Consider the following 17,415-nt stretch of genomic DNA (forward strand, 5'->3'; position numbering starts at 1 on the left):
TCGTACAGAACTACAACTCCCAGGAGGCCTTGCCGCCGCTCTGCGGAAAAGCGCCGCAAAGTCACGCGAAGGGTGTAGTTTCTCCGTAACCGCAGGCCTCGGTCGCTAGGCTGGGACGCCGTTACCTTAGCTCTCCTTCACCCGGTCCCCACCGCCCTCTCAAATTGGTGAGCTGGGAGGTTTCCAAGGCAACCGTGCAGCGTGGCGGATCTCCCAAGGAGGGAACCACAATCCGGAAGTGACGTCCTTACCTCGCGCCCGTGGTGAGAGGGTTCGAAGATGGCGGCGCGCAAGGGTAGGCGGCGCACATGTGAAACCGGGGAACCCATGGAGGCCGAGTCCAGCGACGCAGGGACCGAAGGCCCGGCCCAGGTGTACCTGCCGGGTCGCGGACCGCCGCTGCGAGAAGGAGAGGAGCTGGTCATGGACGAGGAGGCCTACGTGCTGTACCACCGAGCGCAGACTGGTAGGGCTGAGCACCAGGACTTCTGCTTCCTGAGTTAGGAGGGGACCGGAATCCCGAGTCCTGAGCGGGGCTGGTCCTGAGTGTTTAACTTACGAGGCACTCAGAGAGAAGGCTGGGTTGTAAGATGGGTGAAAATATCACACACGAGAGGGTTGAGATCTCTGTCCCATCCTAATTTTCCAACTCCTTCTATCCCCAGGAGCCCCCTGCCTTAGCTTCGACATAGTCCGGGATCACCTGGGAGACAACCGGACAGAGCTCCCTCTTACACTTTACCTGTGTGCTGGGACCCAGGCGGAGAGCGCCCAGAGCAACAGGTGAGTGAGACCTGAGGTTTTATCCAGGACCGGGAGTCTAAGCCCCAGATCCCCCTCTCCTAAGGATCCTGGCATCCAGTGCCTCTCACTCACCCCACACTTTCCCCCAGACTGATGGTGCTTCGGATGCATAATCTGCATGGGACAAAGCCCCCACCGTCAGAGGGCAGCGATGAAGAGGAGGAGGAGGAAGATGAAGAGGATGAAGAAGAGCGGAAGCCTCAGCTGGAGCTGGCTATGGTGCCCCACTATGGTGGCATCAACCGGGTCCGGGTATGTACAGTCCCTGGAGCCTTCTCTACGTTCTCCTAACCCCCCTCCACCCCTAACCCCCTTGCCCATGCCTTCCGGCTTTTAGAGAAGTACCTGGCACACAATTTGTATATATTAGTTAGTGTCTCTCGTAGCTATCTTTCTCATTGTCACTGTGTGTTAGGAGCCGGAGGGGGCTGTTTTTTTACTACTTTTCCTCTTCAGTAAAATGGTGAAAATTGCAAAACTTGCCTGATGAGCTGACGGGAGGCTGAAATGGAATAACATACGGTTATTTGAGGTGTCTAGAGACAGCATTGGGTTTTAGTACAGAGATGTGTGTTTTATTGTTATTGTTCAGGAACTGGCCTGCGCTGTGGGGTCACTTTGGTGCTGCTGAGTTACAGCCCCTTCGGAGCAGGCTGACATGTGAATTAAACTAGATGATGTTTGAACAGCACTCGTGGCAGTGCTTGGCCCACTTCCTGTGTGTTCCCCTTCAAGGCTTACCGTGTTTCAGGCACCGTTCTGTGCCCCAGAGATTTAACAGAGAGCAAAAGGTCTTTGGTATTGTGAAACTTACGTGCTAGCAGGGAAGGGAACAAGTAGAAGCTGAGTAAATGCATCCAGAGGTGCCAAGTATTGTGGGGAAAAGTAAAGTAAGGGAAGGGAAGCAGAATGTTCCTGGAGTGGATTTGCTATTTTAAATAGTGTTGTCAGGGAAGTATTTACGGTAAGGTGCCATTTGAACGGAGACTCACAGGAAGTAAGGGAATGAGCCAAAGATCTCTGTCAGGAAAGCGTTTATAGGCAGAGGAAACACAAGTGTAAAGGCCCTGGGACAAACATGACATGTTTGGAAGTTCAAGGGAAGGCAGGGAGACCAATGCATCCACTAGAGCACATGGACGAAGGGGAGAGTGACAGCATATGGGGGATGGGAGTGGGTGGGGTGTATAGGGCTTACAGGCTGATGGAAGGACTTGGGTTTTACTTGGGGAGAAAGTTTGAGCCATTGGAGGGTTTAGAGCAGAGGACAAATGGGATCTGACTTATGGGTTTTTGTTGTTTGTTTTTGAGAGAGGGAAAGAGGGAGTCTTAAGCAGGCTCCATGCACAGCATGAAACCCTACGCAGGGCTTGATCCCAACACCCTGAGAGCATGACCTGAGCCGAAATCAAGAGTCAGACACTCAACCGACTGAACCACCCAGGCGCCCCAGGATCTGACTTGTGTTTTAAAGAGATTTCCTCTGACCACTGTATGGAGAACAGATGCAGGGAGGCAAGGGAGGACAGTCCTGTGGGGAAGCCATAATTCAAGGGAAAGGAAGACACGGTAGCAGGAGTGGTGACATTAGAGGTTGTGAGGGGTTGAAAGTGGTGCATTTTGAATGTAGCCAGTAGCATGGGGTGGGTGTGGGGAGGAAAAGACAAGTCAGTGAGTCTAATAGCTTGGGGCCTGAGGCGGGGAGCCCCAGGGAGGAGGAGGTTGACAGTGGTGACTAGGAGCTGGGCTTCGGTCGTGTTTGAGCAGATGGTGTGGTAGGAGGGGTTACTGGAAACCTTGAGGCCGCATGGGATCTCTTAGTGAGCAGATGTTACAGGGCAGAGACACCCAAGGACAGAGGCCTGTGAGCCACCAGTGTTTAGAGGGTTACAGAGACCGGTGGTCTGAACCCTTTTCCAAGGGTTGGTGGAGTTACAGCCTCTGTTCCTGGGGCTCTAGGCATTTTCTGTCTCATATCGCCGCCCCTACACAATGTGGGAAGTTGTCCCAGGTACCATGCTGGTCCTGCCGGCTAATTCCATCCCCACAAAGGCTTCTGGGAGACAGAGGCCTAGCCCTGAGGCAGTGGGAGTCCTGAGGAACTGCAGTTCTGGTTCTCGGGATGCTGGGAACTATGGTCACCACCCTGAGCCTCCTGTCACTCTCCCCTCCCTCTCCCTTCTCTCTTTCCCTGCAGGTGTCGTGGCTGGGGGAGGAGCCGGTGGCTGGGATATGGTCGGAGAAGGGCCAGGTGGAGGTGTATGCGCTGCGGCGGCTCCTGCAGGTGGTGGATGACCCCCAGGCCTTGGCGACCTTCCTCCGGGACGAGCAGGCCCGTGTGAAGCCCATCTTCGCCTTCGCTGGCCACATGGGCGAGGGCTTTGCACTTGACTGGTCCCCCCGTGTGTCTGGTAAGTCCCTGGGGTGCCTACTCGATTCCCGGAGGATGAGGGAGCAGGGTCTGTAGGGAGGGTGGAGGCTGAGGGTGCGGGGAGAAGAGGGAGCCGGGGCCAGCTGGGCCCCGGCAGTGTCCTGACTCCTGGTTCTAGGGCGCCTGCTGACCGGTGACTGTCAGAAGAACATCCACCTGTGGACACCGACGGACGGCGGCTCCTGGCATGTGGACCAGCGGCCATTTGTGGGCCACACACGCTCTGTGGAGGACCTGCAGTGGTCCCCAACTGAGGACACAGTGAGAGAGGCCTGAGGGGTCCGGACTCCTGGGTCTTGGGGCCGGGACGGACACTGGGGCTACGTCCCAGTGAGGGGGACACTAGGAAAAGAGGGTAGCCCACCACTCGTCCCTGGTCTCCAGGGTGGGGTGGCAGGCACCCCGGGTCACACAGACGCTGCCTCGCCCAGGTGTTCGCCTCATGCTCAGCTGATGCCTCCATTCGCATTTGGGACATCCGGGCCGCCCCCAGCAAAGCCTGCATGCTTACCGCCGCCGCTGCCCACGACGGGGATGTCAACGTCATCAGCTGGAGCCGCCGGGAACCCTTCCTGCTCAGCGGCGGGGATGACGGTGCCCTCAAGATCTGGGACCTGCGGCAGTTCAAGGTACTTTCCCAGCCAGACGTTTCCCCCAGCTGCTAGGATTTGCCTGTTTCCCTTGGGTTCTTGTCTTCCAAAGCTGGGAAGGCCTGTCTCTGGGGGTTCTGGCCCCGGTGGGGTGCAGATGCGGAAGCAGGCTCAGTGGGAGGAATGCCGTGATTGGTATAGGGTTGCTCGTTCCACCAGCCGGAGAGGGGACAGGAGGCGATAGGCCGCGCAGCAGCCATGGCCCCAACTCCGTGCCCCGCTGGCGAGCCCCAGGCTTCAGGCCCCTCTGAGCTGTAGCCCTTTGTTAGCGAGCTCCGCACAATCAGCTGAGACTCGGAGCCCGCGTGGTTCATCATAGGAGAGGAAACAGGTGCAGGAAGGACAGGAGCAGAGGAAACATCACCACCCGGCCAAGAGTTGACTTCCCGGAGTCGGCGGCGGCTCTGGGCAGGAGGAATTGCAACTCTGGCACCCCTCTGGCTGACGCCCCCACTAAGTACAGCTCGTGCCCTTCCCGGGTCCCCCACGACGTAATCTTTTCTCCCTTCCGGTATGGTGAGTTCCACAGCATTAGCTCCAAGGAAGCTTCTAGAAATGGGTTCCAGCCCCCAAGGCAGGTGTCGGGGCAGCTTCCATGGCCAAGTTGATTGGCCACTGGGACTTGGGAACCACGTGTCCAATCCAGAGAGACTCCGGCACCCAGCAGCACCTTCACTTTAGTAAAAGTGCTGTTTTTCTTTTCCTCGGCTGCCCCTGGAGCCTGGGAGCTGTGCTTCTTCCCTCTTTAAGGCCTTCATAGAATCTGCAGGTTTGAGAATCACCACCCCCCCCCTTTTTTAAGATTTATTTATTTAGAGAGAGAATGCGCACGTGCGAGCGGGGGTCAGGGCAGAGGGAGAGAATGTTGCAGAGCCCCATGTGGGGCTTGATCTAGGACCCTGAGAGCATGACCTGAGCTGCAACCAAGAGTTGGCGCTCAACTGGATGAGCCACCCTGGGGCCCTGAGAACTGCCCCCTTTTATAGGAAGGGAAACTGAAGCACACCCTCAGTTTCAGAGGACCAGTGGGGATTTTGTGACCTGGAGCTGGACAGGGCTTCTTTGTAGGTGAAACCACGGTTCTCAGCAGCCCCCTAGGACATTAGGCCCCGTATCACCAGTTGCACTTGGCCTGTCCCTTTCCAAGAACCTGGGCTTGTGTGGGTCCCAGAGGTGGTGCCCTAGGGGAACCCGACAGCCTGGGAGTGGTGAGGGCTCGGCCTGGGCCACCCAGGGAGTCAGGCTGAGGTGCTCAGAGCCCCGCACTTCCTTCTTCCCGTAGTCTGGCTCCCCGGTGGCCACCTTCAAGCAGCACATGGCCCCCGTGACCTCAGTCGAGTGGCACCCCCAGGATAGCGGGGTTTTCGCGGCCTCAGGTGCAGACAACCAGATCACACAGTGGGACCTGGCTGTGGAGCGGGACCCCGAGGCAGGCGAGGTGGAGAGCGCTGACCCCGGGCTGGCAGGCCTCCCGCAGCAGCTGCTGTTCGTGCACCAGGGCGAGACGGACCTGAAGGAGTTGCACTGGCATCCGCAGTGTCCCGGGCTCCTCGTCAGCACGGCGCTGTCGGGCTTCACTGTCTTCCGCACCATCAGCGTATGATGCGCCTGCTGCGGCGGCCCCAGGCCCTTCACTTGGCCGCCAAGGCCAGAGCTGGGTCCGCGGGCAGGGGCGCCTGCAGTTCTGCCCACCCACCCTCCTCCAATCCAAGGACGTCATGTGGGCCGTCGGCCACCGTGATAGATTCTGTGTGATGTCTTGTTCTTTGAAAGGACTTCATTTCGTCCCACCACCCCTCTTGCCGAGGATTCTGGTTTGACCCACGACTGTAGAACTGCGTGGTTCCGTCCAGGGAGCCTTCTGACCACAGGGCCCAGTTTGGTGCCAGGGAGCCCTCATGCGGGAAGACTTGGTTTGGCCCAGGCTGCCCCCCTCCCCGCACTCCTCCCCACCACCTGTGCAAGGACCTGCTGGCCCGTTTCCCAGGTGGGCCTGGTGTGGCCACTGTCACCGTGCATATTTTGTGAGCTCTGGCCCCTGGCTTGACCCTTTGACCTCTCCGTCCCAGGACCCAGTTGTCGCCACCAGACTCCCCGCAGGGAACCCAGCACTTCGCCGTGGGTGGGCTGAAGTGGTCGGCTGGGCTCCTCCGGCAGAATCTGGTTTTGCCCTTTGTCTTCCTGCCACACAGGGTTTGGCCTGGACTTCCTAGTGGGGGCTGTCTGGGGGCGGGGTGTCTTCCTCCCCTCTGTCCGCCATGCAAGATGGGCTCCGTGCGGGGAGGAAGGCCGGGGGGCTCCTGAGGCAGTAAAGGATCGGAATGAGGCCTGACGTGTGTGGGACTCACTGGCGGGCTGCTTCCCTGTGCGGAGACGGGAGGAGGCAGCGGGAAGTGGGCCCCCAGATGTCCAGAGGCCTGTGTGTCTGGAGAGGCCCCTGGGAAGCCCCGCATTGTGTAGTCCCTTGGCCCCCATTGGGTGCTGTTGACATCCACCTGCCCTAGATTTTATTCCACGTGGAACTCAGTCCCGGTCTCTGGAGGGGTGGCTCACCTGTGTCCCCCGACTTTCGAAGGCTTCATTTGGGAACCAGGGAGTCCCCCCATTTCTCTGTCGTTCCACCGCTGTCCCCTTTCTCTTTGTTCCCTCATCTGTGTCCCACGTCCCCGTGTTTCCCTGCCCCCGCCCCCTTCTGTGTCTGCCACTGCATCTCCTCTCCAGCCTGCTTGGGCTACGGCCCAGCCGCCCTGCCTGGCCGTCCTCCCGGGCTCCCCCTCTGCGGCTCTGAGCTTGCCCCACCCCCTGCCCCCTCCCTCGGCCAGGCCTCTGATCCGCCTGTGGACACAGAGGTCGGGCGCCCAGCACAAGGCCCCAGGACACATCGCCGCCCCTTGGCACCCACAGAGGCCTCCCCGCAGCCCTAGAGGAGGGCATGGGGGTGGGCTGCCCCAGCAGGTATGTGTCTCCATACGGGGACCCTGGCCGGGGAGTGGGAGGGTCCTGGGCTGAAACCACCCACCTGCCCCGCACTGCGTTCCTCCTTGCACCTTCCTTGCCCGGAGCCTCTGCCCTACTTTCCCTGTCCTCACTATCCCCCCAGGAGGGTCCTGCCTCACCCTCAGTGACCAATTCCAGACCCAGAACAACCTCTTCCCCTGGTTGGGTGACTCCAGCTCTGACCCCGTCTCCATCTGGCTTCTGCCCCCTCATGCCTGTCATCGCGAGCCCCTCGCACCCATCTCTGTCCGCAGCTCTAGGCTTCCGTCTTCCCGTCTCCTGACACATCATCTTCCCTTCCCAATTGCTCCTAGTCTGCCTGTCTCTCCTGCCCTCCCCCACTGTGTCTCTGTCCCCTCCTGCTGTGGCTCCGTTCTCTCTCTCTCTAGGTCTCTGATACCTCCCCAGGTCTCTCTACGCCCCACCACCACCCAGTCTCTGTCCCCCTCCCTCTGAGCGTCTGTCCCCCTTCCTCTATGACCCTTACCCTGTGCAGGGTTTTTCCCTCTTTCTAGGCTCCCTCTCAGCACACTTCCTGTCCCCTCTGAGCCTCTGGTTCCTCACACCCCAGCCCTGGCTCTGTCAGTCTCTGCCCTCCAACCTGCTGCTCAGACCCTGTTGGTGGGTGGGGGAAAAGTGGGGGGAGGGCAACACCCAGGGTCTCCGGAAGTGTGAAAGTACTCTTTTGGGGGGGGGGGGGGGGGTTGGGGCCTGGGGGCGGAGCTTCTTGGCCTCAGATTAGACAGTGACTTTGACACCAAGTTGACACACCTTAAGCCCCATGTCTCCTTTATATGGAAACATTAAGCTGCTCTGGCAAGCTGCTCTGGGGGAGGACTTGAGGCTCTGGATCCTTTCCCCTCCTGTCCTGCCTTCACGGGGCAGTGTGGGTGGAGGAGAGGGGAGGCTTGAACCTCTGTCCCATTCACCCTCTGTGAGCTGGGCCATGTGGGATGCAGACATGGCCCCCTGGAGGTGAAGGCCCCCATTGACTTTGTGAAATGGCCACAGCCACTTCTGCCTCACAGGGCTGAGGGGGCAATTTACGAGGCAGAGTCCTGCACTGGAAAGGCTCAGGACCCAAACCGGCACCCCACCCTCAGCACTGCATGGGTCTGGCCAGGTCGCGAAGCCTGCTCCCGACCTGTGAAGTGGGGTGGTGATCTTGACCTCCTGGCGTCCTGGACAGTTGAGGTGAGGTGAGCGGTGGGGTCTGGCGGAGTCCAGTGGGCGGGCTACAGGTATCCCTGAGCTCATGCGAGGTCAGGGACATGGTAGGTGCTCAGGGAGCAGGAATGCTCCGATTAGGTTGTCCATGGGTTGTCACTCAGGCTTTGGCACCTGAGAAACCTGGATGGGATCCTGAGACAAAGAAGGGACCTCAGGGCCTCAGTTTACTTTACTGTGAAAAACAAAGCCCACCCACTGCCACATCCAAGGTTGTGGTTAGAGACCGGTGAGCAGGTAGGGGAGGACCCAGCCTGGCACGTACCTCCCCTACCACGTCAGTGGCTGCTGATGGGACCAACATGTAGCGGAGGCTTCTGGGCGGGAGAGGGCTTCAAACACGGAGCTCAGAGGTTGGATTCAAACCCCGCCCCTCCAGCATCAGCTTCACTTAACCCCTCTCTGGAAGAATGTTCTCCCATCTCCCAGGGTTGCTGAAGGTGAGAAAAGAGTCAAGGTGGGGGCATGTGGTTGATGCTCAGCACGGCCAGGCCCCGCCCACTCTGACCTCAGCTGCCGCTTTGCGTCCTTAGAGTCAACAGCCAGAGCCATCCAGGTGGTTACAGACGGCAGGTGCAGTGCTCCGTTGTGGGGGGGGGGGGAGAGCAGTGTGGAACCCACTGGTGCTGGACTTGACATTGACTAACAGCTCTCTCAGTTTGAGCGTCCCAGGCCCTGCCTAGAAGCTCATGGGGGTCCCAGAGTGTGACCCAGGGGCCACACGTACATAGACACTTGGTAAATAGTGGTGGGACTGCCCCGCATCTAACCTAGCCACCTCCACAGCTACTACGGTGTGGGGTGACGAGTCCCCAGGTCCCTGCCCCTCGGGTTTCCCTTCCTTCTCTACCCTGTGAGCAGTGGAGATTCCAATTCCCAGAGGGGGGAGCCAGGGCTCAGGCAGGGATGTGACTTCCCACCAGTCCCACAGTCAGGAAGCGTCAGAGCTCGGATTCAAAAGCGCAGACTCTTTCTGGAGACGAGGCTCCAGGAAAGGAAGCCTGTGGTCCCAGGGCACACGGTGGGTCAGCCACTGAGCCAGGACCGGGGCCCTTGATCCAGATAACTGGGAGACCCCGACCTTGAAGAAGTTTGATTTTGCCCCATTTTATAGTTGAAAAAAAACTGCTTAGAAAGATTTGCCCAAGACCTGAGGTGCAGGACCGAGCTTGGGTTGGCTCTTTTTTGGGTTTTTGTTTGGAATTTTTGTGACAGTTCATTGAAATAGAAGTTCGAAAAGGGGGCGCCTGGCTGGCTCAGTGGAGTGTGCAGCTCTTGATCTCAAGGTCATGAGTTTGAGCCCCGCGGTGGGTGTAGAGATAATTTTAAATTTGAAGAAATACATATAATTCAGATAAAATACAACTGACACACTGAAGTGTACAATTCATTATTTTTAGTATTTTCATGGAGTTGTACCACAATCAGTTTTTGAACATTTTCATCACCCCAGCGTGTCCTCCGGCGATCTCTCCCCCACCCCATCCCCATCTCCCCAGCCCCAGGGGAGCTCAATGTACAGACTTGCCCATCTGGACATATAAATGAAAGTATACACTATGTGGTGGGAGGGTCTTAACAGACGCTACGCTCAGCGTGGAGCCTGACACAGGGCTTACTCTCATGACCCTGAGATCAGACCTGAGCCAAAACCAAGAGTCAAATGCTTCACCGACTTGAGTTACCCAGGTGCCCCAACATGTGGTCTTTTGTATCCGGCTTCCTTAGCGTGACGCTTTCAAGGTTCATCCATGTTGTGGTGTGTCAGCGCATTTCCTAGCTGGATAGTACGTCCCTGTGTGGATAGATCCCGTTTCGTTGTTCATTCATCAACTGACGGCTCCTCAGGTTGTGTCCATCCGCCGGCGATCTCAGTAACACTGTCAGGAAGGTCTGTGAACAAGCAGTCTGCGCGCACGTTTGTTTCGTCCTGAGCGGGCGCCCGGCTCATCTTCCCAAGTCTCATTGTGCTTTCGATTTGCGTTCCCCCCACGGCTGACCACGTGGAGCATCCCTTTAGATGCTTTCTGTGCTTATCTTATTGGCTACCTGTATATCTTTCTTAGAGAAATGTCTCTTCAGATCCTTTGCCTATTTTTTTTTTCCAAAGATGGATTGATTGGTTGGTTTGAGAGAGAGAGACAGAGAGAGAGCAGAGGAGGGAGGGACAGAGGGAGAGGGAGTCTTAAGCAGGCTCCGTGCTGAGCATGGAGCCTGACACAGGGCTCAAACTCAGGACTTGAGATCACAACCTGAGCTGAGACCAACAGTTGGACGCTTAACCGACTGAGCCACCCAGGTGCCCCTCCTTTGCTTACTTTTCTTTTTTGTTTTTTTTAAAGATTTTATTTATTCATTTGACAGATATCACAAGTAGGCAAAAAGGCAGGCAGAGAGAGAGGAAGGGAAGCAGGCTCCCTGCCGCGCAGAAAGCCCGATACGGGGCTTGATCCCAGGACCCTGGGATCATGACCTGAGCCAAAGGCAGAGGCCTTAACCCACTGAGCCACCCAGGCGCTCCAGAGCCACCCAGGCGCCCCCTTTGCTTACTTTTCAATTGTGGTATCTTTTTATTATTGAGTTGTAAGGGGTGTTTAAATTTTTTTTTTAAGATTTTTAAAACTTTTTTTTTTAAGATTTTATTTATTTATTTGACAGGGAGAGAGAGAGAGAGACAGCGAGAGCAGGAACACAAGCAAGAGGAATGGGAGAGGGAAAGCAGGCTTCCTGCGGAGCAGGGAGCCCGATGTAGGGCTCGATCCCAGGACCCTGGGATCATGACCCGAGCCCAAGGCAGACGCTTAATGACTGAGCCACCCAGGCACCCCTAGGATTTTTAAAACTTTATTTGAGAGAGAGCAAGCACCAGTGGGGTGCAGAGGGAAAGGGAGAAGCAGACTCTGCACTGAGCAGGGAGCCTGATGTGGGACTCAATCCCAGGACCCCAAGATCATGACCTGAGCTGAAGGCAGTTGCGTAACTGACTGAGCCATCCAGGTGCCCCTGTTTAGATATTTTAGATGAAAACTTCTTACATACATAACTTGCAATTATTTTCCCCCATTGGTGGGTTGTCTTTTCACTTTCTTTTTTTTTTTAAGATTATTTATTTATTTATTTGACAGAGAGAAATCAGAAGTAGGCAGAGCAGCAGGCGGGGCGGGGGGGGGTACAGGCTTCCTGCTGAGCAGAGAGCCCAATGCGGGGCTCGATCCCAGGACCCTGGGATCATGACCTGAGCTGAAGGGAGAGGCTTAACCTACTGAGCCACCCAGGTGCCCGTCTTTTCACTTTCTTGATAGTGTCCTTTGAAGCACAAGAGCTTTTTCTTTTAAAGATTTTATTTTTAAGCCATCTCTATACCCAATGTGGGGCTTGAACTGACAACCCCATGCTGGAGGGATTGAGCCAGCCATGGGCCCTTCAGAAGTTCTTAATTTTGGGGCGCCTGGGTGGCTCAAGGGGTTAAGCCTCTGCCTTCGGCTCAGGTCATGGTCTCAGGGTCCTGGGATCGAGCCCTGCATCAGGCTCTCTGCTTGGCAGGGAGCCTGCTTCCCCTTCTCTCTCTGCCTGCCCCTCTACTTGTGAGCTGTCAAATAAATAAATAAAATCTTTTTTTTTTTAAAGTTCTTAATTTTGATCAAGTTCAAATTCATTTGCCATTTTTCCTTTTGCTGCTTCTGCTTCCTGAGCCGTCTTTGAGCCATAGGTGATGGAGAGCCCTGGCCTCTCTCTCCATGCAGATTCCATGTTGAGAAACCGTCACCACTCTGTGGACTCCGGATTGGTGACACTCAAATCCTAGTTTACCCAGCTCCAACCTTGGGCAAGTTAAACGTTTTGTGCCTGTTTTCTCATCTATAAGATGGGTGTCAGACTCAACTATGTAAATTCATGTCAGGTGCTCCCAACAGTGTCTGGGATCTCTGCTCTCATTACTGTGATGCTTGCTATCATATTGTCACAGCTAGGACTCTGCTGCTGCTGTTGCCATGCAAGCGTCCCCCATCATTGTCCTCGATGCTGTACTGTTTCACCTTTCAGGGTGAGTAATGAGCCACCCATTTGCCAGATGAGGCCACCACGGCCCAGGGAGCACGCCTGGCCGAGGAGCCCACCCTTCCCGGCGCCCCCCTGACGCGGCTGCCCGCTTCTCGTCTCCGCAGGTTCGGGGCGCCCGCCCCCCACTAGGACAAGTGGAGGGGGTGCCCCCGCCCAATGGGCCTGGCCAGGGCCCTGCGCCGCCTTAGCGGCGCCCGGGAGCCCAGGGAGGGCCGCGCCGGCGATGAGGAGGAGGAGGCCGGGCCGGGGCTGTGCCGCAACGGGTGGGTGCGGTCGCCGGTGGGGCGGCGCCGCGGGCGCTTCGTCAAGAAGGACGGGCACTGCAACGTGCGCTTCGTGAACCTGGGTGGCCAGGGCGCGCGCTACCTGAGCGACCTGTTCACCACGTGCGTGGACGTGCGCTGGCGCTGGATGTGCCTGCTCTTCTCCTGCTCCTTCCTCGCCTCCTGGCTGCTCTTCGGCCTGGCCTTCTGGCTCATCGCCTCGCTGCACGGCGACCTGGCCGCCCCGCCGCCGGCGGCGCCCTGCTTCTCGCAGGTGGCCAGCTTCCTGGCCGCCTTCCTCTTCGCGCTGGAGACGCAGACGTCCATCGGCTACGGCGTGCGCAGCGTCACGGAGGAGTGCCCGGCCGCCGTGGCCGCCGTGGTGCTGCAGTGCATCGCCGGCTGCGTGCTCGACGCCTTCGTCGTGGGCGCCGTCATGGCCAAGATGGCCAAGCCCAAGAAGCGCAACGAGACGCTCGTGTTCAGCGAGAACGCCGTCGTGGCGCTGCGCGACCGCCGCCTCTGCCTCATGTGGCGCGTTGGCAACCTCCGCCGCAGCCACCTGGTCGAGGCGCACGTGCGGGCCCAGCTGCTGCAGGTGGGAGCCGTCGGGGTGGAAGGGTCTGGCCCGGGGCAGGAGGCTGGGGCCCGCTGCGGGGGGAATGGTGGGAGATGTAGGCCTGAGGGTGAGATTGGGCGGGCGGTGTGCGGCTGGCCTGGCTGGAGCATGGACTACAATTACCAGCAGTCACGCGGGCAGGAAAACTCTCGTCCCCATGGTGGCCCAAGGCTCCGTCCTGGATCAGTTATAGGAGGTGAAAACCTAAGAGAGAGGTCTGTGACCAGTGCTAACCGGAGACCTTGGCTTGAAACAGATCTTAAGACATAAAGAGCTTCGTGTGGCTTGAGGAAGGGCTCCCAATGGGATTGTGGGATATAGAGACCTGTGGAGGCCGCACCTGGCCTGTAAAGGCTCTGAACTACAATTCCCAGAAGGCTCTGTGGTCAGGGTACCCGTTCCGAAGGCAGGGTCTGAGCCAATGATGTCGTTTTGTGGGTGGCTGTAAACCACGCCTGGGGTTTACACTCACCAGCCCACACAGCGGTACCCAGAGGAGCCTATGACTTGAGACTAGGCCCCATGAGATTGTGGGCGATGTAAGCCCAAGGATGGGGTGCAGGTCACACCTGCAGAAGAGCTGTGGAAGGCAGTTCTCGGTGGCCCAGCCGGCCTCACCAGCCTCCTGCTCAGGGGAGTACACGGCTGGAAAACACCCTTGAACTGTACCTTATCACCAGGACAGTCAAAACAACTATGACCCCCATTGGCGCCTGGGGTAGCAGCTCCCTCTGGTACCCAGAAGAAGATGCCTTAGTGTTTCTCTAGAATTGTGATCAAACTGCCCGAAGTCTGGGGCAGTAGTTGTCCTTGCCCGGGTAGACACTTAAGAACCCTGGGGTGAGGCTGGAGTTTGGTGAGAGGGAGGACAGGATGGTGGTGGGAACTACAACTCCCAGCAGCATCTGGGGGCTCCTTCTGGATTCCTGACTAGGATTCATGAATAGGAGAGATACTCTCTCTTCCGGGAGTGTGTGGGGCGCTGACATGGCTTGGGAGCTTGCCTGTGGAACCAATGGGGGGTTGTAGGTGGAAAACTACCAATATCTGGCCTGGGGACTGCATTGTCCCCTCCCCGCCATACACACACACACAGTGGGACAGAGAGTCTTGTAGTGGGGTTGGGGGGATAGATAACCCAGGGGCTAGCCTGAGGCTGTGGTAGAATATGGAGTGTGGGACCCAGGCTGTCATCCTTAGTTATCCCTCTGTGGCCATATATTGAAAACCATTTTTCTGTCCCTCTCCTCCTCCAATTGCTGCTCGCACATGACTCTTCCCTTCTGTTCTCTCTTTACCTTCGTCTCTGCCTTGCTGATTTCTGCTACTCGGTGCCAATCGTTCTGCCGCACTGTCCTCTCTCTTTTGTCCTCTTTCATCTCCATCCCCAAACCCTTTGAGTCTCTGTCCTTCACTCTTTATCTCTGGTTCTGTCCCCCCACTTTCTCTGGGCCTCCATTCCCCTCTCTCTGGGTCCGTGTTCTCACCCCACCACCCCTGCCTCCTTCTGCTCCCCCATCCTTGGCGTCTCCACTCCATTCTCCCATCATGTCTCTCCATTCATCTCTGTGCTCCCTGTGGGCTGTCTGCGGACCCTCCCCGCTTGCCGCAGCCTCGTGTGACCCCGGAGGGCGAGTACATACCACTGGATCACCAGGACGTGGATGTGGGCTTTGACGGCGGCACCGATCGAATCTTCCTCGTGTCTCCCATCACCATCGTGCACGAGATTGACTCTGCCAGTCCTCTCTATGAACTAGGACGTGCCGAGCTGGCCCGGGCTGACTTTGAGCTGGTGGTCATTCTCGAGGGCATGGTTGAGGCCACGGCCATGACCACACAGTGTCGCTCCTCCTACCTCCCTGGTGAGCTGCTCTGGGGCCATCGCTTTGAGCCCGTCCTCTTCCAGCGCGGCTCCCAGTATGAGGTTGACTATCGCCACTTCCACCGCACTTACGAGGTCCCGGGGACACCGGTCTGCAGCGCCAAGGAGTTAGATGAACAGGCCGAACGGGCCTCCCGCAGCCCCAAGTCCAGTTTCCCCGGCTCTCTGGCTGCGTTTTGTTATGAGAATGAACTGGCGCTGAGCTGCTGCCCGGAGGAAGAGGAGGATGAGGAGGCCAAGGAGGGGGGTGGGATGGAGGCAGAAGATGGGACTGCCAGCCCCCAAGTACTAACACCAACCCTCGCACTGACCCTGCCCCCGTGATGCCAGCTGGTGTCTCCCTATATGTACCCCCTTCCCAGAGAGAGTAAGATGGAGAGTTCGGGCCCTCTCCTGGGACGGGGGCGGGTGTTTCCCAAGGCCGACAAGCCTGCTGGGTAAATTATTACTGGTGAAGTTCTGCCATGCGCAGTGGACCCACCACAGACATACTGGATCTTAATCTCTCTGCAGTCCGTGCTCCTTCCTAAGACCCCTTTATCAGCCTGATTCCTGAGCCTCTCCAGAGCTTCAGGATCCAGAATTCCAGACCACCCAAGAGGCAAGGACTTGTGGTTCTAGATTCTTCTATGTGGCTGGGTTGTGTTGTTGAGCAGGGTCAGGAATCAGTGGTATATACTGCCTCCAGGTACAGCAACGAGATTAAGAGTGTGTAGGTCTGGATTGACCTAAGATTCAAGGGACTGTTGCTTCTTGCCTCAGCTAACCAAGTAGCAAATCATTTTTTTTTCTAGACCACGTAAGGAGGGAAGGTAATGGAATGCCCCAAGAATTCAAGATGATCTTTATTAACCAATGACAAAGATTGTTGAAGGCAGGTCAAGAAAAGAACTTGTGGTTTCAGAAGGCCCAAGAGTTAAGATTCTGTGAATCTGAATTGGCCACAGAGGCAAGCACTGGTGGCTCTAGAACACGTTGATTAGAATGTTGAGCTACTGAGGAAGCTAAAGAGTCATGTTTCTAGAATGCACAAATAGTGTCTGTGGGTCTGGAAGCATGACAGCGACAGCTTGGGAGTTCTTGATATTAGATAACTCCAGGCCAGGCCACTAGCTGTAGAACATCAAACCAAGGGGTTTGGGTCCATGGGTCCAGGGGATAATCAGTGCTTCTTTATGACCCACAGTGTTTTTTTTTTTTAAAGTGCCATTCTAGAATGTCCAAAGGAATCAGGATTCTGTGGCTCTAGATTGATCACAGAGTCAAGGAAGGAGAGGCGATGCTAGATGGCTGAGATTGGCCAGTTCCAGTTTGCCCAGTGGAGTTGAGAATCTTGATGATTCTTTGTGGTTCTGTAATGCCAAAAGGAATCAAGGCTCCAGGGATCCAGGGTTGTCCATTATTAAAACCTGGAAGGTCTAAGCAGCACCTAGAACTTGGCAGTTCTGGGAGGGGGACTCGGGACTTGATTGGCAGCATTTCTGGGCTGACCCAGAAAGGGAGGGCCCAGACAAGACCCTGTGGATAACAGGGCTGGTTGTCAGGCAAGGGAAAGAGAGGCCCAAGGCTGATGGGTCAATGATGCTCTGGAATCCTACACCTAGCAATGTGTGTCTATTTCTTAAAGACGTTACACATATGTGTATTATATATATAATATAAATACAGATATCTATCTATATTTTCCTGTGGTTCGTTCAAAAGGGTTAGAAACTGAGTATGAGGGGCACCTGGGTGGCTCAGTGGGTTAAAGCCTCTGCCTTTGGCTCAGGTCATGATCCCAGGGTCCTGGGATCGAGCCCCACATCGGGCTCTCTGCTCAGCAGGGAGCCTGCTTCCCTTCCTCTCTCTCTGCCTGCCTCTCTGCCTACTTGGGATCTCTGTCTGTCAAATGAATAAATAAAATCTTTAAAAAAAAAAAAAGAAGAAGAAACTGAGTATGAGCTAATTGAAATGGAGTCCCTTATGAGGACCCAGGAAGCTTTGCTCTAAATCCCAACTCTGCAACAACTTGCTGTGTGGTTTTGGGCTCATCATTCCCCTCCTTCTTGCCTCAATCTCCCCATCTGTAAAAATGGAGCACTCGAACTTGAAGTTCTCCAAGGACCCTTCCACCAGGATGATTCCTCACTTCATTGAAGGGGACAACTGGGGGCAGGTGTGAGGGTCCTATACGTTTCCCAGCTCTCCCTGGTGCTGAAAGGCATGGCCTTCCAGGGGTAACCAGGACAGGAGACGCTCTTGAAGGTCAGCTCTGAACTTGGATGTGTGAACAACACAGCAGGGAAGGGGTAGTGTGGGCTGTGGCTAAGGGCCGCGGTCTCCTCCCCCCAGTCCAGGTTAGGGGGCAGGGAAAGGAGAAGGCAGCTCTGAATGCCAGGAGAAAGCATGTGTTCCGGGGAGAATTATGCCCCAGATTAAATCACTGGGGCCTCTGGTGGTGTGTCTGAGTGTCCTTCTGCGGATGGTTCATCACA

General features: G+C 56.5%; 2 protein-coding genes across 2 annotated transcripts; both read left to right on the forward strand.

The window, feature by feature from the left end:
• The first annotated feature begins 245 nt into the window (after nt 1–245).
• On the forward strand, nt 246–5,553 carry GRWD1 (glutamate rich WD repeat containing 1). The gene is made up of 7 exons (XM_032838856.1): nt 246–466; nt 666–783; nt 894–1,056; nt 3,002–3,215; nt 3,354–3,496; nt 3,667–3,864; nt 5,168–5,553. Exons 1-7 carry the CDS (start codon nt 280–282, stop codon nt 5,486–5,488), a joined length of 1,344 nt encoding a protein of 447 aa, XP_032694747.1. The 5' UTR covers nt 246–279; the 3' UTR covers nt 5,489–5,553.
• A 445-nt stretch (nt 5,554–5,998) lies between these two features.
• On the forward strand, nt 5,999–16,617 carry KCNJ14 (potassium inwardly rectifying channel subfamily J member 14). The gene is made up of 3 exons (XM_032838857.1): nt 5,999–6,840; nt 12,276–13,032; nt 14,666–16,617. Exons 2-3 carry the CDS (start codon nt 12,328–12,330, stop codon nt 15,260–15,262), a joined length of 1,302 nt encoding a protein of 433 aa, XP_032694748.1. The 5' UTR covers nt 5,999–6,840; nt 12,276–12,327; the 3' UTR covers nt 15,263–16,617.
• Nucleotides 16,618–17,415: the final 798 nt, after the last annotated feature.

Source organism: Lontra canadensis, unplaced genomic scaffold, assembly GCF_010015895.1.
Source record: "Lontra canadensis isolate GAN:19392208 unplaced genomic scaffold, GSC_riverotter_1.0 scaffold107, whole genome shotgun sequence".
Classification (NCBI taxonomy): domain Eukaryota; kingdom Metazoa; phylum Chordata; class Mammalia; order Carnivora; family Mustelidae; genus Lontra; species Lontra canadensis.